The sequence below is a fragment of the Xenopus laevis genome, chromosome 7S (genome assembly GCF_017654675.1).
Source record: "Xenopus laevis strain J_2021 chromosome 7S, Xenopus_laevis_v10.1, whole genome shotgun sequence".
Taxonomy (NCBI): Eukaryota; Metazoa; Chordata; class Amphibia; order Anura; family Pipidae; genus Xenopus; species Xenopus laevis.
In genome coordinates, this window is record NC_054384.1 from 1,193,533 (window position 1) to 1,215,073 (window position 21,541).

General features: G+C 40.6%; 1 protein-coding gene across 3 annotated transcripts in view; it reads right to left on the bottom strand.

The window, feature by feature from the left end:
• rbm20.S (RNA binding motif protein 20 S homeolog) overlaps positions 1 to 21,541 on the bottom strand; it is a 76,120-nt gene that overhangs the window by 26,008 nt on the left and 28,571 nt on the right. Inside the window, exons 1-2 of one of the 3 annotated variants that reach the window (XM_041570760.1) lie at positions 15,071 to 15,227; positions 1,781 to 2,660 (exon numbers count right to left, since the gene is read on the bottom strand). In XM_041570760.1, coding sequence (XP_041426694.1) covers positions 1,781 to 2,443 — 663 coding nt within the window. In that variant the 5' untranslated portion in view covers positions 2,444 to 2,660; positions 15,071 to 15,227. Of the gene's footprint in view, positions 1 to 1,780; positions 2,661 to 10,158; positions 10,475 to 15,070; positions 15,228 to 21,541 lie in introns of those variants that run through there. The other 2 variants (XM_041570761.1, XM_018227218.2) reach the window with 2 other exon arrangements.

Here is a 21,541-nt window from a genome sequence, read left to right on the forward strand (position 1 = left end):
GTTTCCCAGGCTTGTGTAGTGATGCTACGAATACTTCCATTGAAATTTGAATTTGGCGCCGTATGCAAACGCTAACGTAAGTTCACTTTGCTTGGCGAATCAACGCTAGCGCAACTTCGCAACCTTACGCTACCCTTGAGCGCAACTTCGGATTTTAGTGGATTTGCGAAGCGCAACTACGATTCTTAGTGAATGTCCCGTAGTGTACAGAAGAGCTCACAGCCTTCCTTCACATGTCCCGGCTATTTGTTACTCTACACAGGATAGAATTGAAACTGATAACGTGACATGTTCCCTTCTGATCCTAGAGAGGCATCCTGATTACAGGAGATCTAATGAGACATGCGGCTACTGTGCCAAGGGTTAGGCCAGGGTCACTCTGACATTGCCCGTTTCACAAAGCAGTTGCTCCCAAATTTCAACGTCCCGGGATTATTTCAATGATGTGTTTCAGTGTGACATATGTGAGTGGGAGAGTGCTGGGGATTGTCCGTGTCCGTGTGTCCGTGTGTCCGTGTGTGTGTGGAAAAAAACTGGAATCCTACACAATTTTATCCCTTTTCCACCAGCAGGTGTTGAGCTTATTGTAGTGTAGGGTGAGCCTTGCTGCCATGCAGTTCCAGGTTTAATTCCAACCAGGGCCCTATCTGCAAGAGGCTTGTATGTTCCTCCTTATCTATGTGGGTTTCCCTCACACTCCATATAACATAAGTTACTCCCTATAAATCCCTAGTGTGTGTGTGATGTGATTCTCAATGGTAACCAGTTCTTGTGCTAGGGGTAGTTCTGTGGTCACCTTGGGCCAGTGGACTATGTACAGATTACATTGATGGTGGGTACAAGGCAGCCCTGTGCTTAGATCCTGCCCTATGACACTAAATTGGCAAGTGAAATATGTGCAATTTAGGGGTCAGGGAGGGGGAAACACCAACAGTCAAACATAGGCGCCACTGTATTGTGCTGCATTTAGGAGCTATTCTGCAGTGGGTGCCATTGTTTACTGCCCTTTGCATTTTCACCATGGCTGCTGGGAGGCTGTTGGTTGATGAGATATTACATACGGTAATATTCAGTAGAATTCGGGGATCTTACTTGTATCACTTATTTGTCTCATTTGCTATGTGTAGATTTACTTTAACGACAACTCCCAGCCCATAACCATACCGCACCCAATCCTTCTTGCAGAAAAATGTCAAACCATTTCCTTGGAGAACCATCCCAAATCCTAACTGTATTCCAAATGGTTTCATGTTATTCACAGGAGATCTACCTGCAGCCATTCCACAGGAGAACCTGAGTCAAAGTTCAGCACTGATCAAGCAACTGAGATGAAGATGTTACTTCCCTTGTAAGTGCCCATAACTAGTACACTATCTAGTATGTCAATAATAACACATTCATTCCTCACAACAGTAGTGCACACAACTACATTTCTATACACATCCCTACGTCACTATTAGCTTGTACACAAAACTGATCAGCACAGGGCCAGGCTTATTAACTGCGGGGCACAATTTGGATCGTTTTGGTGCACCCCCCTAGACTGGGTGTTGCTGGCTGGCAAGCTCGGCTAATAGGGGTTTTGCCACAATACTTTATTTGAGGTCTATGGACAAGCAGCAGTAGAATGGGGTCAATTATTTGTCTTGTTGGATGTGGTGGTTCAAGACCTTTCCAGTTGAGTACAAGACTAGTAAAGAGTATATACATGCACTGGTGGAGACAGTTGTGAAGTGAGGAGTAGGAAGACCAGAGAGCAGAGTTAGTTCTAGGTACTTACCTTCAGATTGAAGACCTTTTTATCACACATAGTGCAGATATGCGGAAGGTGTTGAGGTGTAATGCCATGAAAGTCATTGAGTTCATGAGGCTGAAGGTTTTTCAGAGCAGAGTTTCCATTGTTGTGTCTGACAAACGTCTGAGAAATGGAAGGACTGAATTTGGTGTCTTGAGTTGGTTCCTCTGGATTGTACATCTCATTTCTGCCCTCATAATGTGATCTGGGAGACTGCCACGTGCGAGGTGATTCCCACTGGTTATTTGGGCCTTTCTGGGGGCGAAACTGTCGATGGGAATCATAATAGTCCTTTTTAAACCCAGGTAGATGATCATGCTTGGGACCATGGTGACCACCAGAAGCTGCTCCGGCAACTGAGCTTCCCAGCATTAAGCCATGGTAACCAGAAGGGTCTGTATCTGAAGAAAACGCCTGGGACCTTGGGAAAAAACCCACAGGCTTATTACCACCCTTTCCAAAAGCTTGCCTGGAGTTTACATTGTGAGCATGATTTGGGGGAAGAGGAGAATTGTGGGTAGAAAATGGTAATCCACTTGGAGGAAGCCTAGCGTTAGACAAGGCAGGACCAAGAGGGTTCATCCCAGCGTGACTATGTGCTCCAAACATTGCTGCATGTCTTAAAGGGTTAAACAGAGGCTGGGACATGGCCACTATAGAAAGGACCTGGTTGAGGACCGTAGCGGCAGCAGCAGCCGAGTTACTTGTCACCGCAGTGTGTGCCAATTTTATCCTCTGCAGAGTGAGCTGAGCCTGGAGCTGGGCAAGCTGAAGACTGGCAGGAGAAGGCAGCAGTGGGTTTGCCCTTCCACCTCCTAATTGGGTGCTGACAGATAAGCCATTGTTATCCAAAAACGGGGCAGAACTGCAACAAAACACAGACAGGCATTAATCAGACATATTCTCACTTCTGAGTATTTCAATACTAACGTAGTATGAATGCATACCTGCACTTTATGTATTTCTTTATAGACATAAAATATGCTTTTTATGTATTTTACTAATGCTCCCCAATTAAAATGGACATGTTGTAGTGTAACATATGGCAGTCCCTACAATACACTGCAATGAACATTACAATTGCCATAACTTATTCTACGTACATTTAACCTATGTGATAACCCTTACTGCTGTCATTCAGAGTTACCCACAGGTAAGAGAATAAAACAGAAGAGATAAAACACCTCTTTAGAGGTCCCCAAGGGGGTGCAGACTCCCCCACTGTATCTTACTTCAACCACATCTACTATATAGATGAGATTATGCAATAAAAGGTGCAACATTTGCTACAAGTTTAATCACCTATAGCCACCAATCAGCAGGTCACATTTACTGGTCACCTGTTTGAAAGCAAATATCTTATTGGTTGCTATGGATTACTGCACCTGAGCAAATGTTATAACATATGGTGGTAGATTTGCACAGAGCTGCCACTAGGGTTGCCACCTGGCCAGTATTATACAGGCCTGACCAGTAAAAATGATGCCTGACCCCAATGTTATTAATAGGGAAAAAATCTAAATATATAGGAAGGCCGGTATTTTTTTCAAAAAAAGGTGGCAACTGTAGCTGCAACTGGGGGAGTACAGGGTGTACAGTAGTCATGGCCCTGGGGCTAGTTGCAAAATGGGTAAGGCTTGCAGTTGAGTGGGTTTTGGGGCATTATAGGTGGGATTGTGGCAAACTTGGAGCATGGCTAGAGCAGATCATGGATGTAGATGGGCCTCCAAGTGGGAACCTATTTTGCTTGTTGACAGTGCCCATAACCCTGGGGCTGAAGTGACTGGTGGACTAGAAGCCTGGCCCCTTCACTAGACAAAAGGCACACTGAGATCTCAAATTTGGTGCAAAGGGCACAGACTCTGGGGCTAAGCCTGAAGGCTAATATTGGTGACTTTTGGAATTATTGCTGATATGTCCTTATACTGTAGGTTCTCCTAAATATTCCAGAATAGAGGGCAATTACCCAGAATAAAGGGAGAATTGAGCAAGACTTAGATGAAGAGTTATTTGATGTGCTAAATACCCGGAATTTTTTAAAACTATTTAATATATTATTATTTGGTAAAGGCAGCCCCGATCCAGTGTTATAACAACATTTACAAATGAGATGGAAATGGAAATGTGTATCATTTCACTGGAGTATTTTTAACTTGAACGAGCACTTGGAGTAAGTCCCTGGTGCTAAACCATCAAGACTCGGGGATTAAGTGAGCAATGTGGTGATGGAGGTGATGAAATGTTTAAATTACAAAAACAAGCTGCACCTGTGTGTAATGTTATCAGAGAGCATCAGACAAGCAATTACATGAAACATTATCAGTGCACTTAATACTAACTGAGAGCTCTATTCCTTTCCCTTCAATATTCAGCAATGACTCCCCTCCTATACGAGCAAAGTAGTGCCAGTTATAAGTGTCAGGAATTCCTCTACTACTGTCCTTACACTGAGTCTCTTAACTACATGCAACATCTTTACATTCTAATGTCCAGCTTTCTTTAAAGGTGTGTTTTGTTCACAATCCCACAATTCCCAGCAGAGCAGCGAGGGAGTAGGGCCACAGCAGCACTTCTGGGATCTAACTGTGACTGTGCGATAACAGGTATAGTAGGGAGAGATGTGTCTATAGTAACAGTGGATAATAGTCTCTGGGAAGGGAGTGTGACTGTGGGATAGCAGGTATAGTAGGGAGAGACAGTGTCTATAGTAACAGTGGATAATAGTCTCTGGGAAGGGAGTGTGACTGTGGGATAGCAGGTATAGTAGGGAGAGACAGTGTCTATAGTAACAGTGGATAATAGTCTCTGGGAAGGGAGTGTGACTGTGGGATAGCAGGTATAGTAGGGAGAGATGTGTCTATAGTAACAGTGGATAATAGTCTATGGGAAGGGAGTGTGACTGTGGGATAGCAGGTATAGTAGGGAGAGATGGTGCCTATAGTAACAGTGGATAATAGTCTCTGCGAAGGGAGTGTGACTGTGGGATAGCAGGTATAGTAGGGAGAGATGGTGTCTATAGTAACAGTGGGATAATAGTCTCTGGGAAGGGAGTGTGACTGTGGGATAGCAGGTATAGTAGGGAGAGATGGTGTCTATAGTAACAGTGGGATAATAGTCTCTGGGAAGGGAGTGTGACTGTGGGATAGCAGGTATAGTAGGGAGAGATGTGTCTATAGTAACAGTGGATAATAGTCTCTGGGAAGGGAGTGTGACTGTGGGATAGCAGGTATAGTAGGGAGAGATGTGTCTATAGTAACAGTGGATAATAGTCTCTGGGAAGGGAGTGTGACTGTGGGATAGCAGGTATAGTAGGGAGAGACAGTGTCTATAGTAACAGTGGATAATAGTCTCTGGGAAGGGAGTGTGACTGTGGGATAGCAGGTATAGTAGGGAGAGACAGTGTCTATAGTAAACAGTGGATAATAGTCTCTGGGAAGGGAGTGTGACTGTGGGATAGCAGGTATAGTAGGGAGAGATGGTCTATAGTAACAGTGGATAATAGGTCTATGGGAAGGGAGTGTTGACTGTGGGATAGCAGGTATAGTAGGGAGAGATGGTGCTATAGTAACAGTGGGATAATAGTCTCTGCGAAGGGAGTGTGACTGTGGGATAGCAGGTATAGTAGGGAGAGATGGTGTCTATAGTAACAGTGGGATAATAGTCTCTGGGAAGGGAGTGTGACTGTGGATAGCAGGTATAGTAGGGAGAGATGGTGTCTATAGTAACAGTGGATAATAGTCTCTGGGAAGGGAGTGTGACTGTGGGATAGCAGGTATAGTAGGGAGAGATGGTGTCTATAGTAACAGTGGATAATAGTCTCTGGGAAGGGAGTGTGACTGTGGGATAGCAGGTATAGTAGGGAGAGATGGTGCCTATAGTAACAGTGGATAATAGTCTCTGGGAAGGGAGTGTGACTGTGGGATAGCAGGTATAGTAGGGAGAGATGGTGCCTATAGTAACAGTGGGATAATAGTCTCTGGGAAGGGAGTGTGACTGTGGGATAGCAGGTATAGTAGGGAGAGATGGTGTCTATAGTAACAGTGGATAATAGTCTCTGGGAAGGGAGTGTGACTGTGGGATAGCAGGTATAGTAGGGAGAGATGTGTCTATAGTAACAGTGGATAATAGTCTCTGGGAAGGGAGTGTGACTGTGGGATAGCAGGTATAGTAGGGAGAGATGTGTCTATAGTAACAGTGGATAATAGTCTCTGGGAAGGGAGTATGACTGTGGGATAGCAGGTATAGTAGGGAGAGATGTGTCTATAGTAACAGTGGGATGATAGTCTCTGGGAAGGGAGTGTGACTGTGGGATAGCAGGTATAGTAGGGAGAGATGGTGTCTATAGTAACAGTGGATAATAGTCTCTGGGAAGGGAGTGTGACTGTGGGATAGCAGGTATAGTAGGGAGAGATGTGCCTATAGTAACAGTGTATAAGATGTTTTATTATTGTAGTGTAGGCTGTATTTATAACGCTATAGCTGAAGTGGGAGTTGGAGTTTAATAGGGCATTGACTGGGCATTGATTCCATGTTGTATATGTTTCATTTAGGCTCCAGCCTCCACTAAACGAGGTCCTGTTTCTGTTATGCAAAGAATTCTTTAATTTTTTTTCAGTCCCTGAATGGAAAGATCAATGTGATAAATGAAGCCGTTAGGTCTGGCAGGGCTGAGTTCCTTATTGCTGGAAGTAATGTAAACTTTATAATGTATTCAATGGAACAGGTGAAACTACATAACAAACTGTCACTTAGTGAAACAAATGGCCTGACAGTGATGCAGAGATGAGGCAGCAGGAGAAGAATCTGTACAGAAGGGGAGAGTTAGAGAAGGGGAGAGTTAGAGAAGGGGAGAGTTAGAGTTCTGCTGGATTTGCCACTGGGGTTGGGTCAACGTTTAATTAGGTCTTTTCATTATTTGCCCCACATTTCTGCCTCAACTTAACGGGGTTGTTCACCTTTCAGTTAACTGTTAGTATGATGTAGAGAGGAGTATTGTGAGACAATTGGCAATTGGTTTTCATTTTTTATTATTTGCGATTTTTGAGTTATTTAGCTTTTTATTCAGCAGCTCTCCAGTTTGTAATTGCAACAATCTAGTTGCTAGGGTCCAAATTCCCCTAGCAACCATGAATTATCATAGAATATGAATAGGAGAGGCCTGAATAGAAAGAGGAGAAATAAAAAGTAGCAATAACAATAAATGTTTAGCCTTACAGAGCATTTGTTTTTAAATGGGGTCAGTGACCCCAATTTGAAAGCTGGAAAGAGTCAGAAGGAGAAGGTAAATAATTAAAAAACTATAAAGAAAAAAAAAAACAATGAAGACCAAGTGAAAAGTTGCATAGAATAAGCCATTCTATAACATACTAAGGGGCACATTTACTTAGCTCGAGTGAAGGATTAGAAAGAAAAATACTTTGAATTTCGAAGGTTTGTTTTGGCTACTTCAACAACGACTTTGAATCGAACAATTCGAACTAAAAATCGTTCGACCATTCAACCATTCGATAGTCGAAGTACTGTCTCTTTAAAAAAAAACTTTGACCACCTACCTCGCCAACCTACCGAGCACCAATGTTAGCCTATGGGGAAGATTCCAAGGATTTAATCGTTCGATCGAACGAATTGCAGTAAATCCGTCAACTTCGATATTCGAGGTCGAAGGATTTAACTTCCATGGTCAAATATCGAGGGTTAATTAACTCTCGATATTCGACCCATAGTAAACGTGCCCCTAAAAGTTAACTAATAGGTGAACCATCCCATTAACCCTGGGACTCAAAAACTACTGTGTGGAATTCTATCATTTTAATGTTTTTGTTACTTTTTATTTCCTTTCTCTAGACCATTTCTAGTCTCTCATTTAAACCACTACTGGGTTGCTAGGGCAAATTCTACTCTAGCAACCAGATCACTGCTGACATTTCAAATGGAGACACACTGAACAAAAAGCGACATAATGCAAAAGAAAGCTCAAATAAATAAATGATGATGACCAGTTGCAAATATCTCAGAATATCACGTTCCACTTCATTGTAAAGGTATGAGACCTGTTATCCAGAATGCTCGGGACCTTGGGCTTTCTGGATAAGGGATCCGCACTGAATCCTGAAACTGGCAGTTTCACATAAATACCAGTAGATCTCTAACAATATGGAAATGGCCCATATAGGATCCCAATCGATAACAGATTGTTATTAAATATAAAACGGAACAAAATCAGCTTGTTTTTCTCCCATAACCTCCCCAGCGACTGTTGTCATTACAAGTGACCTTAGAGTGTTAGCAGCTGACAGATTTCCAATGTTTGGTAAAATATATATAAAAAAAAAACATAAATCACTTTCAACGCGTGCATATGAGGGAATATAATGTTTCGTTGAAAAAAACATTTGCAAGTGTTGGCGACCATGACATTTTTGACTGATTAAAGACCTCAAAGAATTCGTCGCAAAGTCTGCAACCAAATTTCTTTCGTGAAAATTCCCAGTGTATGTAATAAAATCTCGCAATCACAAACAAAACATTTAACAAAACTCCAGAGCAGGTGTTAAAGTTTCACAATGCGCAATTAAAATTTGCAATGCAATAAATGCCTAACTAAGAATATTACATTGCGACAGGCAAATTTTTATTCACAAAGTTTTGCTCTTTGCGAATTTCATTAAATTTTGCCCATAGTGTACAAAGAACTTTTATTTATTAAAGTTTGAATGCCAAAAACTTGAAAAATTTGAGGTGTTTTTACTATAAAATTTGAATTTTTAGTGGGAAAAAAAACCTAAATTTTTTCAAAGTTTATTATTCCCCAAGGATGCAAAAAATCTGAATTCAAAAATCTGGCATGTCAGACCTGCCGAGGTTCTATATAAGTCAATGAGAGAAGTCAATATCCTCTTTAGAAGTTTCTGTGAAATAAGAATAAAAATATATTTAAAAAAAAAAGAAGTTTCTGTGGTCTGCGCTGGAATTAGCACGAAAATCTAACTATTTCGGTCTTTTTTGGGCAAAAAATCCGAAAAATTTGGACTCTCCAGGAAAAAGCCTTAAAAAAACGTCTGATTAGTGGAAAAAACTCTTCTCTTTTTTTTCGTGTTTGTCCCCGATCCAATCAATTTGTGCTTTTTTAATGATAAATAAGGTCTAATCGTGGATTCTAGTTTTTTTTCTGAATTTTGGATTCTAGTTTTTTTTCTGGATTTTTTTATTGAAATAGTTATAAAAATGTGGATTTTGATAATAAGGCTCCACATATTAGTTTTACCAAAAATATCATGGAAAGTATATTCTGGGCTGGGAACACTATGGGCTTTGCAGTATTTCAAATAAATGGACACACTGGTAGTAACATACACACTGTAGTTGCACTCAGAGAATAAGTCACAGAAGTTGGATTCTGGAAGATTCTGATCCGAACATAATGGGACAAACTCACCAGACAGACAGAATGTAGATAAGGGGCGGGGTTTATACCACTGGGGTCTAATTGGCCAGAACAGTGAGACATGGCGCATTACTTGCTCCAAATACTGATATTCCATAGGAAACCAAACGAGTAGCAATGTCAAAACTTTCATTTATTTCCAAAAATGTCATTTATTTCCATAAAAAGCAAGTTTTATTTATCATGTATTTATCATGTATTGTGCCTTTTTTTAGCCCAAATATTCTTAACCAGGGGGTAGGACACAGTGAAACGTCTCCCCGTATCAGTAATAAATTGGAGCTCAGAGATTAAGGGTTAAGAAACTGCGGTTTAATTGTAGTATAAAATATGTTACTCTCCCCCTAATGCAGGTACATAATAATAAGAGTGAATAAAAAGTGTATAAATACACAACTGCCTTTCTTGCACATAACACTAATTACTGGATTGAAACAATATCATAAAAATGATACATTCTTTAAATTCTCTGTTCCATTTAATATAAACATATATGATTTGTACTGGGGGAAAGTGAAATATTATGTGTGTACACACAGACACAGACACACACACACACACACATACACAGTCACACAGTCACACACAGATCACACACACACACACAGACACAACCAGTCACACACACAGTCACACACACACAGACACACACAGATACACACAGACACACACACACACAGTCACACACACACAGACACACACAGATACACACAGACACACACACACACAGTCACACAGACACTCAGCCCCATGACAATGCCCCTGTTTGTCCCTCGCTACCCCAGTCCTTACTGGTGAGTCACTAGAGGTCACATATGGATCAACTGAGCAGACCCTAAATATTTAGTACACGAGTCGAGACAAAACCATCACAATGTTTGTGAAACAATAACAAGAGGGTAAAAGAGCCGAGTCCTACCTGAGCCCAAAGTAAAGGACAAGTCCAGCTGTGTGTGTCCGGCCTCCCTGATAAACTCATTGTCAATTCATGGCCAGTGTCTCGTTGCCATTGCCCAGACTATTTAGTCATCTCTCTGCCGAGTCGCACAACTATTAATGAAGTGGCATTGAGGGAAGGTCACTCGTCGTTATCATTAGACACAATGTGATGTTTGTGCCATAAGTTCCCTGTCTCCTGTCCCTTCAGTTACTGACTGTCCCACTCCTCACACTTACACCCAAGGGGGGTCTCAATGGCATCATGCATAGCGCTCTCTCTGTCTCTCTCTCTGTCTCTCTCTCTGTCTCGTTATAATTGGAAGTGTTCCATTCACAGGCAGCAGAGAAGCTGCAGCACATTCACCCCTTGTCATGTTCTCTTTTTCTATTTTTAAACCCTTCTCAATACAGAAGCATTTGCTAAATACAAACTCAGGCTCAGACTTTCATACAAATCTTCTTTATGCAACAAACACAAATAGTAATAACAAACAAAGTGTCAGCGAGTAAAGTGCAACCATCACATATTGGCCTGGGATTCACACTGATGACTTTTACTTAATGGATTTAGGAATAAAAGACAAAAAATTAGACCTGATTATGTCCCTATTTCACTGGTTCTTAACAATACAGAAATATGAACATATTCCCTATGGAATCATTTCTCATTTTTATTGGACAATTATAAGTCTTATCAACACTACAGGTAAAATATTGATTCTACTTCCCCAAGTACAGCTATGGGACCTGTTATCCAGAATGCTCAAGACTTGGGGTTTTCCCGATAATGGATGTTTCCATAATTTGGATCTTCAATTTTGAAATCTAGATTAATTTAATTTAACAGTTAATTTAAAGGTGAACAACCAGAACCCCTTTAACTGCAGAATAAAGAGCCCAGTCCCAAATGCAAGGATTGTGTGTGTTCAGCACAAATCAGCTTTATGTCTCCCTTAAGTTGGTCTTCATCTTTATATTGTTTGTGACATGATTCAAATGTTGTTGTGCAGAATCTAAAGTGTAGCAGTTACTCTAGCAGACAGACTGTGCTTGGACTGACAGACGGTTAGATGAGCAGGAGGGACATCACCTAAATGAAATTGGGGTCCATACACTTAGGAACTGTATGATTTCATTTAAAGGAACAGTTCAGTGTAAAAATAAAAACTGGGTAAATAAATAGGCTGTGCAAAATAAAAAATGTTTCTAATATAGTTAGTTAGACAAAAATGTAATGTATAAAGGCTGGAGTGAGTGGATGTGTAACATAACAGCCAGAACACTACTTCCTGCTTTTCAGCTCTCTAACTCTGAGTTAGTCAGTGACTATAAGGGGGGCCACATGGGACATAACTGTTCAGTGAGTTTGTAATTGATCCTCAGCATTCAGCTCAGATTCAAAAGCAACAGTTATGTCCCATGTGACTCCCTCAAGTCTCAAGATTATATTGCTGCAGCCACTGGTTCTGCAGAGTTGGAGAAAGTTTGTATTAAACAATACAAAAACTATAAAATCCACATTAGATTACATGACAACACAGGAGCCAGTGCAGTCTGTATATTCTGATTATTAATCAGTCTTGCTGTATCGGCTTCTGGCAGATATTATTGGACTTGTGCTGTTTTGATCATTTATGACGATCCCTAAGCAGCTCAGATCACACTGAGCATGTGCACAGTCTTGGTCTTGCAAAGATGTAACAAAGTTACAAGATGGTGACCCCCTGTGGCCAACTTTGAAAGTATAAATCATTTGTTTGATTAGACTTGTGATGCAGTAAGTTCATATTTATGTTTAGGATACAAAATACAGCATTTCTATCCTTATTCTATTTTACACTTTCCTTCCGCTTAAAAGGAATTGCAAATGTCATGTGTGATTGTATCTCAGCAGTGACCCCTGTATAATTTCACATACGTTTCTCACCCTCACAGTTATAAGAGGAACATTTCTTATTCAAATACAAATGAAACAAACAAGTGCCGATTGCTCCCAGTGGTGCAAATAAGATCTCAGGCCACAATTCACGAGCCTTCCCCACTTCCTCCCCAAACTGTCGGATATTGTCACTTATAAAGATAAAGAGGAAATAAACCTCAACATGAACTTCATTGTGAGACCTCACAGGCTGCAGCAACATTCTCTTACAATATTTGGTTTTGCTTTAAGTCTTTGCAGCCATTGCTCAGTGTCACTGCCCCGTTACTCCTGTGTAATTGTCATTAGTATCTGCTGTGTATAAATATGTGACCCCTGCAGCTCTAACACCTTGTTGTACATAATAGTGACTCACTGCTCTATTAGTCTCCCAACGGCACCACTTAGTGGATTTGTTGTGAACACACGCGGTGTAACAGACTGTACAAATACCTTCCTCAATAACCTCCGAGGGGCAACGTTTTGCTTCCAAATGATTTGCCCTTGTGTTTGTAAGTTACACACAGACTTTGCACTTAACATCAATTTTATATTTCCCAGTTCTAATCTCCCCATTCTCTTATACACACACACACACAAAGGGGCAGATTTACTAAGGGTCGAAGTGAATTTGAGGGAATTTTCGAAGTAAAAAAATTAGAAATTCAAAGTAATTTTGTGGATACTTCGACCATCGAATAGGATAGTATGACTTTGAATTTACTTCGACTTTGATTCGAAGTAAAAATCGTTTGAATATTCAATAATCAAAGTACTGTCTCTTTACTAAGGTCTGTATAGGGGCTCGTACACATTGCCATTTTTTATGTGATGTGTGGTCCCATCAATAGTCAGGTACGGGACCTGTTATCCAGAATTCTCAGGGAACTTGGGGTTTTCTGGATAATGGGGTCTTTCCGTAGTTTGGATTTTCATAAATTAAGTCTACTAGAAAATCATATAAACATGAAATAAAGCCAATAGGCTGGTTTTGCCTCCAATAAGGATTAATTATATCTTAGTTGGGATCAAGTACAAGGTACAGGGATGAGACCTGTTATCCAGAATACTTGGGACCTGGGGTTTTCTGGATAACAGATCTGTAATTTGGATCTTCATACCTTAAGTCTACTAGAAAATCATATAAACATGAAATAAAGCCAATAGTCTGGTTTTGCCTCCAATAAGGATTAATTATATCTTAGTTGGGATCAAGTACAAGTTACTGTTTTATTATTACACAGAAAAAGGAAATTATTTTAAACATATAAAGTATTATTTGGATAAAATGGAGTCTATGGCCTTTTCTGTAATTTGGAACTTTCTGGATAATAGGCTTCCAGATAATGGATCCCATACCTGTAATAATAATAGTAATAGAGGTATGGGACCTGTTATCCAGAATGCTTGAAACCTGGTGCTTTTTGGATAACAGATCTTTCTGTAATTTGGATCTTCATACCTTAAGTCTACTAGAAAATCATATAACCATGAAATAAATCCAATAGGCTGGTTTTACTTCCAGTTAAGGATTAATTATATCTTAGTTGGGATCAAGTAAGTTTTACTGAGCATTTCTATGACAAGAAGGGAACATTTAGCCAACAGGGACAGGGTGTATTTTCCCTTTATATTTCTGTTTCTTGAATCTCACAAGCTCATAATATACTAGTGACAGTGACTGATTATCACAAAAGTGTAGTACAGGTATGGGATCTGTTATCCGGAAACTGGTTATCCAGAAAGTAAATTATAGAATGGCCACCTCCCATAGACTCCATTATAATCAAATAATCCAAATATTTAAAAATGATTTCCTTTTTCTGTGTAATAATAAAACAGTAACTTGTACTTGATCCCAACTAAGATATAATTAATCCTTATTGGAGGCAAAACCAGCCTATTGGCTTTATTTAATGTTTGTAGGATTTTCTAATTTTGAAGATCCAAATTACAGAAAGATTTAGTATCTGGAAAACTCCAGGTCCCCGAGCAGATTTACTTACTCCAAAACAAATGCTCTGTAAGGCTACAAATGTATTGTTATTGTTTCTTTTTATTCCTCATCTTTCTATTCAGTCCTCTCCTATTCATATTCCAGTCTCTTATTTAAATCATTGCATGGTTGCTAGGGGAATTTGGACCCTAGCAACCAGACGGCTGGAATTACAAACTGGAGAGCTGCTGAATAAAAAGCTAAATAACTCAGAAACCACAAATCATAAAAAAAAATGACAACCAAAAAATCATTACAAATTGCCTCAGACTATCACATCATACTAAAAGTTCATTTAAAGGGGAACAAACCCTTTAAAAGAAAGAGATTGAAGACATTTGCTGTGTGATTATTTTCTGCCGTAAACGAACATTTTACACTTACATTTTTTCACTTATTAATCAATACACTTCATATTATGTGCACCACAACTCCCAGAGCCCCCTGAGTGAGGGCCACAGTGCACGGCCCTTTCAAAAAGTGTGAGACTATGTTTGTGTATATGGATTGTTCTATCTTGTCTAAGACAGGGATCCCCAACCTTTTGAACCGGTGAGCAACGTTCAGAAGTAAAGAGTTGGGGAGCAACACAAACATGAAAAATGTTCTTGGGGTGCCAAATAAGTGATGTGATTGGCCATTTAGTAGCCCCTATGTGGATTATCAACCTACATTGAGACTCTGTTTGACAGTACAACTGGTTTTTATACAATAAAACCTGCCTCCAAGTCTGGAATTCAAAAATAATCTCCTGCTTTGAGGCCACTGGGAGCAACATCCAAGGGGTTGGGGAGCAACATGTTACTCACGAGCTACTGGTTGGGGATCACTGCTCTAATGAAATAAGTTGGGTGCCATAGGGTGAATAAGCAGTGGATCAAACCTTAAAATTGAATCTTAAAATAACCCCCAAGCTGCCAAATCACACAGAAATCAGACAGAAATCAGACAGAAATCAGACAGCTCCATAGACATTACCTGTAAGAAGCAGTTTCCGGGATCACACGTGAGACGAAAGCCTCGCTGATTAGGCCTCGCGCAGGTAAAACCCAGGGATGATTCTCACATGTGTGACTGTGTCTCCAGCCCAGGAATCAATGAGCTTCATCTCCCTCCCCAAACACTTCACCCACCTCCCAAAAACACTCCTTTATCTCACACCACTTTCAACAGCTGTTTGTCTCCTGCTCTTCCCTTTCTTTTCATTTCCTTCTTCCTAAAACTTTCAATGCACAAATCCCATTGACACCTTCTCTCTTTCCCTCGGGCTATTCTTTCATTTAAATGTGGATTATATGGCAGTGACTATGTCAGCTCCAGTCCAAAAGTCCAGAAGAATATTAGTGAGGGATATAGTGATGTGCAGCTTAGTGTTTGTGCTGCAGGGTATAGACAATATACAAGATATAAGTATGTTCATTTATAACCTGTTATATAAATATATGTATTTAGTAGGATGCTAATCTCTACAGGGCCTGTCAAAAAGGGCCCATCATTTTTGGGATATCCCAAAACTCTATATTGTATTAAAAAATAGTCTTTATTAAAAAATCATGCTAAAAAGATAGGTATACAGACCACATGGTATTCTGCCTTACGCGTTTCATACCCCCTGGTACTTAATCATAGTATTATTAGTATTAAGAATATGTATTAAGTATAATATAACATAGTATAATATCATATAATAATATAGTATTAAGAATATGAAACACCGTGCCCCATATATATACAGGTTACTGGAAGTAACAAAAAGTTGCTCTTGGTAATATTAAGAGCCAAATTTCTTTAAAGCAGAATTTCAGCTGTTCTACTCAGGGGTAGGGATGGGTGAATTTGACCCGTTTCATTTCGCAAAAAATTTACCACCGGTGAAATGCCACCCGCTAAATTTCTGCTGCCCTAGGCCCGGGCCGTGGTGGCCTCTCCACAAATCTGGCTCTGCTTGTCTTACCCTTTAGTCAGGTGCCTGCGCATCAGAATTGTGGCCAAAAGCTTCTGCAAGAGCAAATTACCTGCTGTATAACCTTCCTGAATTGTTTCATAGGTGGTGCCCATAGGCAGGGCCGCCATCAGGGGGGCACAGGGGCTACTGCTGGGCCTGGGCCTGAAGGGGGACCCGGCACTGCTGCACCTCTCAAAATAGCCAGGCCCCCCTGGACAGCGCCAAAGCCGTACCCCCTCTCCTGAAGTCCCGAACAGCCGAAATGCGGAAGTGCCGAACAGCCGAAGTCCCAAAGCTGCAAAAAGACCCAAAGTCATGAAAGCGTCCGAAATTGAAGCCCTGAAGCAGCAAAAACACCAGAAGCGATGTAAAAAGGCAAATTGAAGTCCTGAAGCGGCAAAAAGCCCCCAAGTCCCGAAAACAGCCGAAATTGAAGAACTGAAGCCACGAAAATACCAGAAGTCATGAAAACTGGCGAAATTTAAGCCCTGAAGCAGCAAAAAGACCCGAAGTAATAAAAAAGAACAGCCGAAATGGAAGTCCTGAAGCGGCAAAAAGACCAGAAGTCACTAAAGGAGGCGAAGTTGAAGTCCTGAAGCCATGAGTTCAATTCTACTCAACACCAATGTGTGTTTTTTTTTATTTTTAATCCCCTGGCCACCGATGAATTATTTTAATACTCTATAGGGCCCTGCCATCGATGTTTTTTTAAAAAATATTCTCTGAGGCCCCAAATTTTTGTAACTTGTAAGGGGGCCCTGGTCCCAATGTTTTTTTTAAAAAAAAATTTATAGGGGGCCGTGGCGCCAATGTTTTTTTTTTAACTTATAGGGGGCCCTGACCACCAATTTTTTTAAAAAAAACTTTTATGGGGAGCCCTGGCAGCACAGTTTTTTTAACTTATTTTTATTTGTGTGTGGGAGGGGTTACCTTTTTTAGCACTGATGTCTGTGTGGTCTTTTAACTGTGGTGTGGGTGGGATCGGGGTGGGCAGGGCCCAGGGTGCCTCAAAAATGTTGCTGTATGGGGCCCCATGATTTCTAATGGCGTCTCTGAGCAGGCTGAAGAAGCAGGAGAGACTTGTACTCAGCTGCCTTTTTTCCTATTGCTGCACCTTGTGGTTATAACGTTGCTCCAGGGTCCAAAGCGCAGCCCAAGGTGCAAATGCTCAGCACCCATAGGATCTGTAAATGGAGCCTAAAATGATTTAGACACTTAGATAAATATGCCCCTTTTTTCTTAGAATGAGTAACAGATCCATTAGAGTAACAGCAGACGGTACAGGAGTGGGGACACAACACCCCGTGTGCCATTGCCCTTATATCAGGAATAAAGGGAATTTGTTAATAAAACTGATCTCTCTGCTCTGAGTTTGTTGTTTCCCCTTTAACAGGTGCTCAATATGCCACAACACCGGCCATTAATAAACTCAACTCGTCACCCATTGATCTGTCATAAGAAATCTGCAGAAAGGCTCTGAACTAATTCCTGATTTCAGCACAAATGTATCCGGCTGTGACTGATGGAATCAAGTTCCTCCAGTGTGACCTGTAACTGGGCCCAGCCTGATGCCCTAGGGATGAGCCGGGGACAATTTGGGGAGCTGAAATGATCACCAGTAAAACGTTTCATTATCAGTTACACAATATAACAATATATCTATATATACACATAGTGTTTCATTGGAATTCTAAGCAACTACCCATTATACACTGGTTACACATTGACACTGCGGGTATAATTATGTGTAAATGGAACAGCGGTGTCTCCCTGACTTTTTATACAATGTAGCAGCACTGCTTGAGCTAAGACTCCAATTCCCACAATGCCTTGCCTGTTACTTCACAGGATTCTTAATCAGCTGACTTCTGCTACTTTTCTTCAGTAGTCAGGACCAGCAGTGGAGAAAGTAGAAAAGTTCAGCAAAATGGCAACAGAATGTAGAAGGTCATTTAGTGGTGTTTTCCCACTTCTCTATTTCCAAGTCAATTCTTTCCAACCTGGGGCATAAATTAGGACCCTGTGCTGTGGGGGGGGGTGTACTTGGTCTTTAGGGGGCTCCAGCTGATAACTCAAATAGATGCTGAACATCCAAACAAACTAGTGTTAATAATAATTGGCTGTTCCTCCCCAAAAGTGTATCGAAGCCAGTGTTTAACACTCGGCATTCTCAACATCCCGCAGGAGAGTTGCAGTTTAAAAGGGAAGTAAAGTGTAAAATAGGATAAGTCTAGAAATGCTGTATTTTGTATACTAAACATAAACATGAACTTACTGCACCACAAGCCTAATCAAACAAATGATTTATGCTTTCAAAGTTGGCCACAGGGGGTCACCGTCTTGTAACTTTGTTATACATCTTTGCAAGACCAAGACTGTGCACATGCTCAGTGTGATCTGGGCTGCTTAGGGATCGTCATAAATGATCAAAACAGCACAAGTCAAATAATATCTGCCAGAAGCCGATACACAAGACTGATTAATAATCAGAATATACAGACTGCACTGGCTCCTGTGTTGTCATGTAATCTAATGTGGATTTTATAGTTTTTGTATTGTTTAATATAAACTTTCTCCAACTCTGCAGAACCAGTGGCTGCAGCAAAATAATCCTCCAAATAGAATCCCAGTTTATCTGTTTAAATCTGGCTCCATGATCTTTGTCCCTGCAGCTGGAGTTGGAAACAGTAAAGGGGATGTAAAGGCAAAAATAAAATCCAACACAAATCTCTACACAGTCGCCGACTGCTCTACAGGGAAACAAACAAAGCTGCTTGAGTTCTGCATGGCTGGGAAGTAAGGCGGGGGCTCCCCCTGCTGTACATAAGTATGATTGTTTCCCTGCAGAGCAGTTAGGGACCGTCTGACAATTCCTATCCACAGCAGTAAATGAAGGGAGAATTTCACTGCATACAGTCAGGTTTCTTATAAAAATGGTACATATTTTTTAATTAAAGTATATTGGAGATAGGTTTCTTTTTCATTAAAGAAAGTAAAATGGGATTTAATTTTTTTGCCTTTACATGCCCATTAAATATCCATGTGTTAAACACTGACATTACTAAATTCCTCACCTCTGCCAACACAATAATGGGGGGGGGGGTATAAACGGAGCAGGTTTTTGTAGAGTGAAATTCAAGCTTTTGGCACGAGTGGGAGGTGAGGACCCAGATTTGCACATTTCACATATTTTCAACTGGAGTAAAAGCTGATGTTATGAAAGGAACACTCAGCGCTGACACCAAATATTTCTGCCTTTCCTTCCAAGTCACACACAAGTGTAATCTGCCCCCCCCCCACATGTTGGGACAATTCTCTGGTGCCGGGAAACAGCCCCTCCATTAATATCCTGCGTGAGAACACGGCACAGCTGGGAGCCAAATCCACTGGCCCAAATCTGCTGGAATTCCAGTCGGGCAGCGGAGAAGAGGGTAGTGGCAATTTGTGCATCAGAATTCAGCATTTCCTGCCAGACACTTACACTCACACTTACACTTATACTTATACTCACACTTACACTCACACTTACACAGACACTTCCACTTCCACAGACACTTTCACATACACTTACACAGACACTTACACAGACACTTACACAGACACTGACACTGACACTTCCACAGACACTTACACTGACACTTCCACTTACACAGACACTTACACAGACACTTACACAGACACTTACACTGACACTTCCACTTACACAGACACTTACACATACACTTACACTTACACATACACTTACACTTACACAGACACTTACACTTACACAGACACTGACACTTCCACAGACACTTACACTGACACTTACACTTACATAGACACTTACACCGACACTTACACATACACTTACACAGACACTTACACTGACACTTACACTTACATAGACACTTACACATACACTTACACAGACACTTACACAGACACTTACACTGACACTTACACTGACACTTACACTGACACTTCCACTTACATAGACACTTACACATACACTTACACATACACTTACACAGACACTTACACTGACACTTACACAGACACTTACACTGACACTTACACTGACACTTCCACTTACACAGACACTTACACTTACACAGACACTTACACTTACACTGACACTGACACTTACACAGACACTTACACACACAAATAGCAGTAACTGCTGCAGAGTAAAACATATTTCTGTATTAACCATTCCCTGTGTACAGGCGCAGTCTTATCAATTATATAGTTCTCCAGTTTGCCATTTTAGCTGCTGGGTGGTTGTTAGGGTGACTAACCTTGGCAACCAGGCATTGATCTGTCAGACAGGAACATAAACTTTTTATATTAAAGGGGACGTTCACCTTACAAACACTTTTTTCCGTTCAGTTGTTTTCAGATTGTTCACCATAAACAAAGAATTTTTTCAGTTGCTTTCCATTTTTTACTGTTTCCCAAAATTGAAATTTAGGGGCAGATTTCTCAAAGGTTGAATATTAGTTTGTTTTTATTTGAATGAAACCTCAAAATTCGAATGGTATCTTATTGAAGAAAAAAATCAAATATCTAAAACTCGAACTAATATTTCCAACCCAAAAACTCAAATTTGACTAAACTCTTCAAATGGGTCACTGGACCTCTGCCATTGATTCTACATGAACCCGACCGTTTTTTTCCCTGTCTCTGGTGTTTCAGTCTGGCAAGTCAGTGATCCAGGAACATCTGAACTTACAATTTGCTACAATTAGTTGATACAATTAGTTGATACAATTAGTTGATACAATTAGTTGATACAATTAGTTGATACAATTAGTTGATACATTTCTCAGCAGTATCTCTGGAGTCTAACTGCCAGAGGTTCTGCTCAGCAGGGACATAGATAACAAATGTATCAACTAAATGTATCAATTTACAACAGTTTTCAGGGTCAGCGACCCCCCCCCCCAGAAAAATGACAATACACTTCAATATTAGAAAAACGGTCACCAATAGGAAATGGGAAGTAATTGGAAAAAAGTCATTATTTCTGGTGAACGGTCTGAAACCAACTAAATGGAAACAAGGGTTTGAAGGTGAACAACCCCTTTAATAAGAAAAACTATAACCACATAATTGGAAGTCTCGTTGCTGCGGACACTGACCCTAGCAACTAATTTGCATTTATAGCATCACATTGGAAAGAAGGCAAAATTCTAAAAAAACAAATCCAAAGTTAATTTAAATGTGATTTTTCCATCAGTTTATTTAAATATATCATAATATGAAACTACAAGAATTCGTTGTTATTGGAAGTGCTGCCCAGGAGCAACGTATCACATTGGGTTCTATGAAAGTCCCACTGGATCCGACTGAGAAGAGGAAGGAATGATGGGAATATTGTGGAAGAAAAGTCTTAGAAAAGTCAAATGAGCCTGTGAATTCCCCTTCATCTGGGACCTTTCCCATCCACTGAATGACAAGGTGCTGCCAGGATTCTCCTATTAATAACGACAAGAAACCAAAGCAGGTTCTGCTCAGTCTCT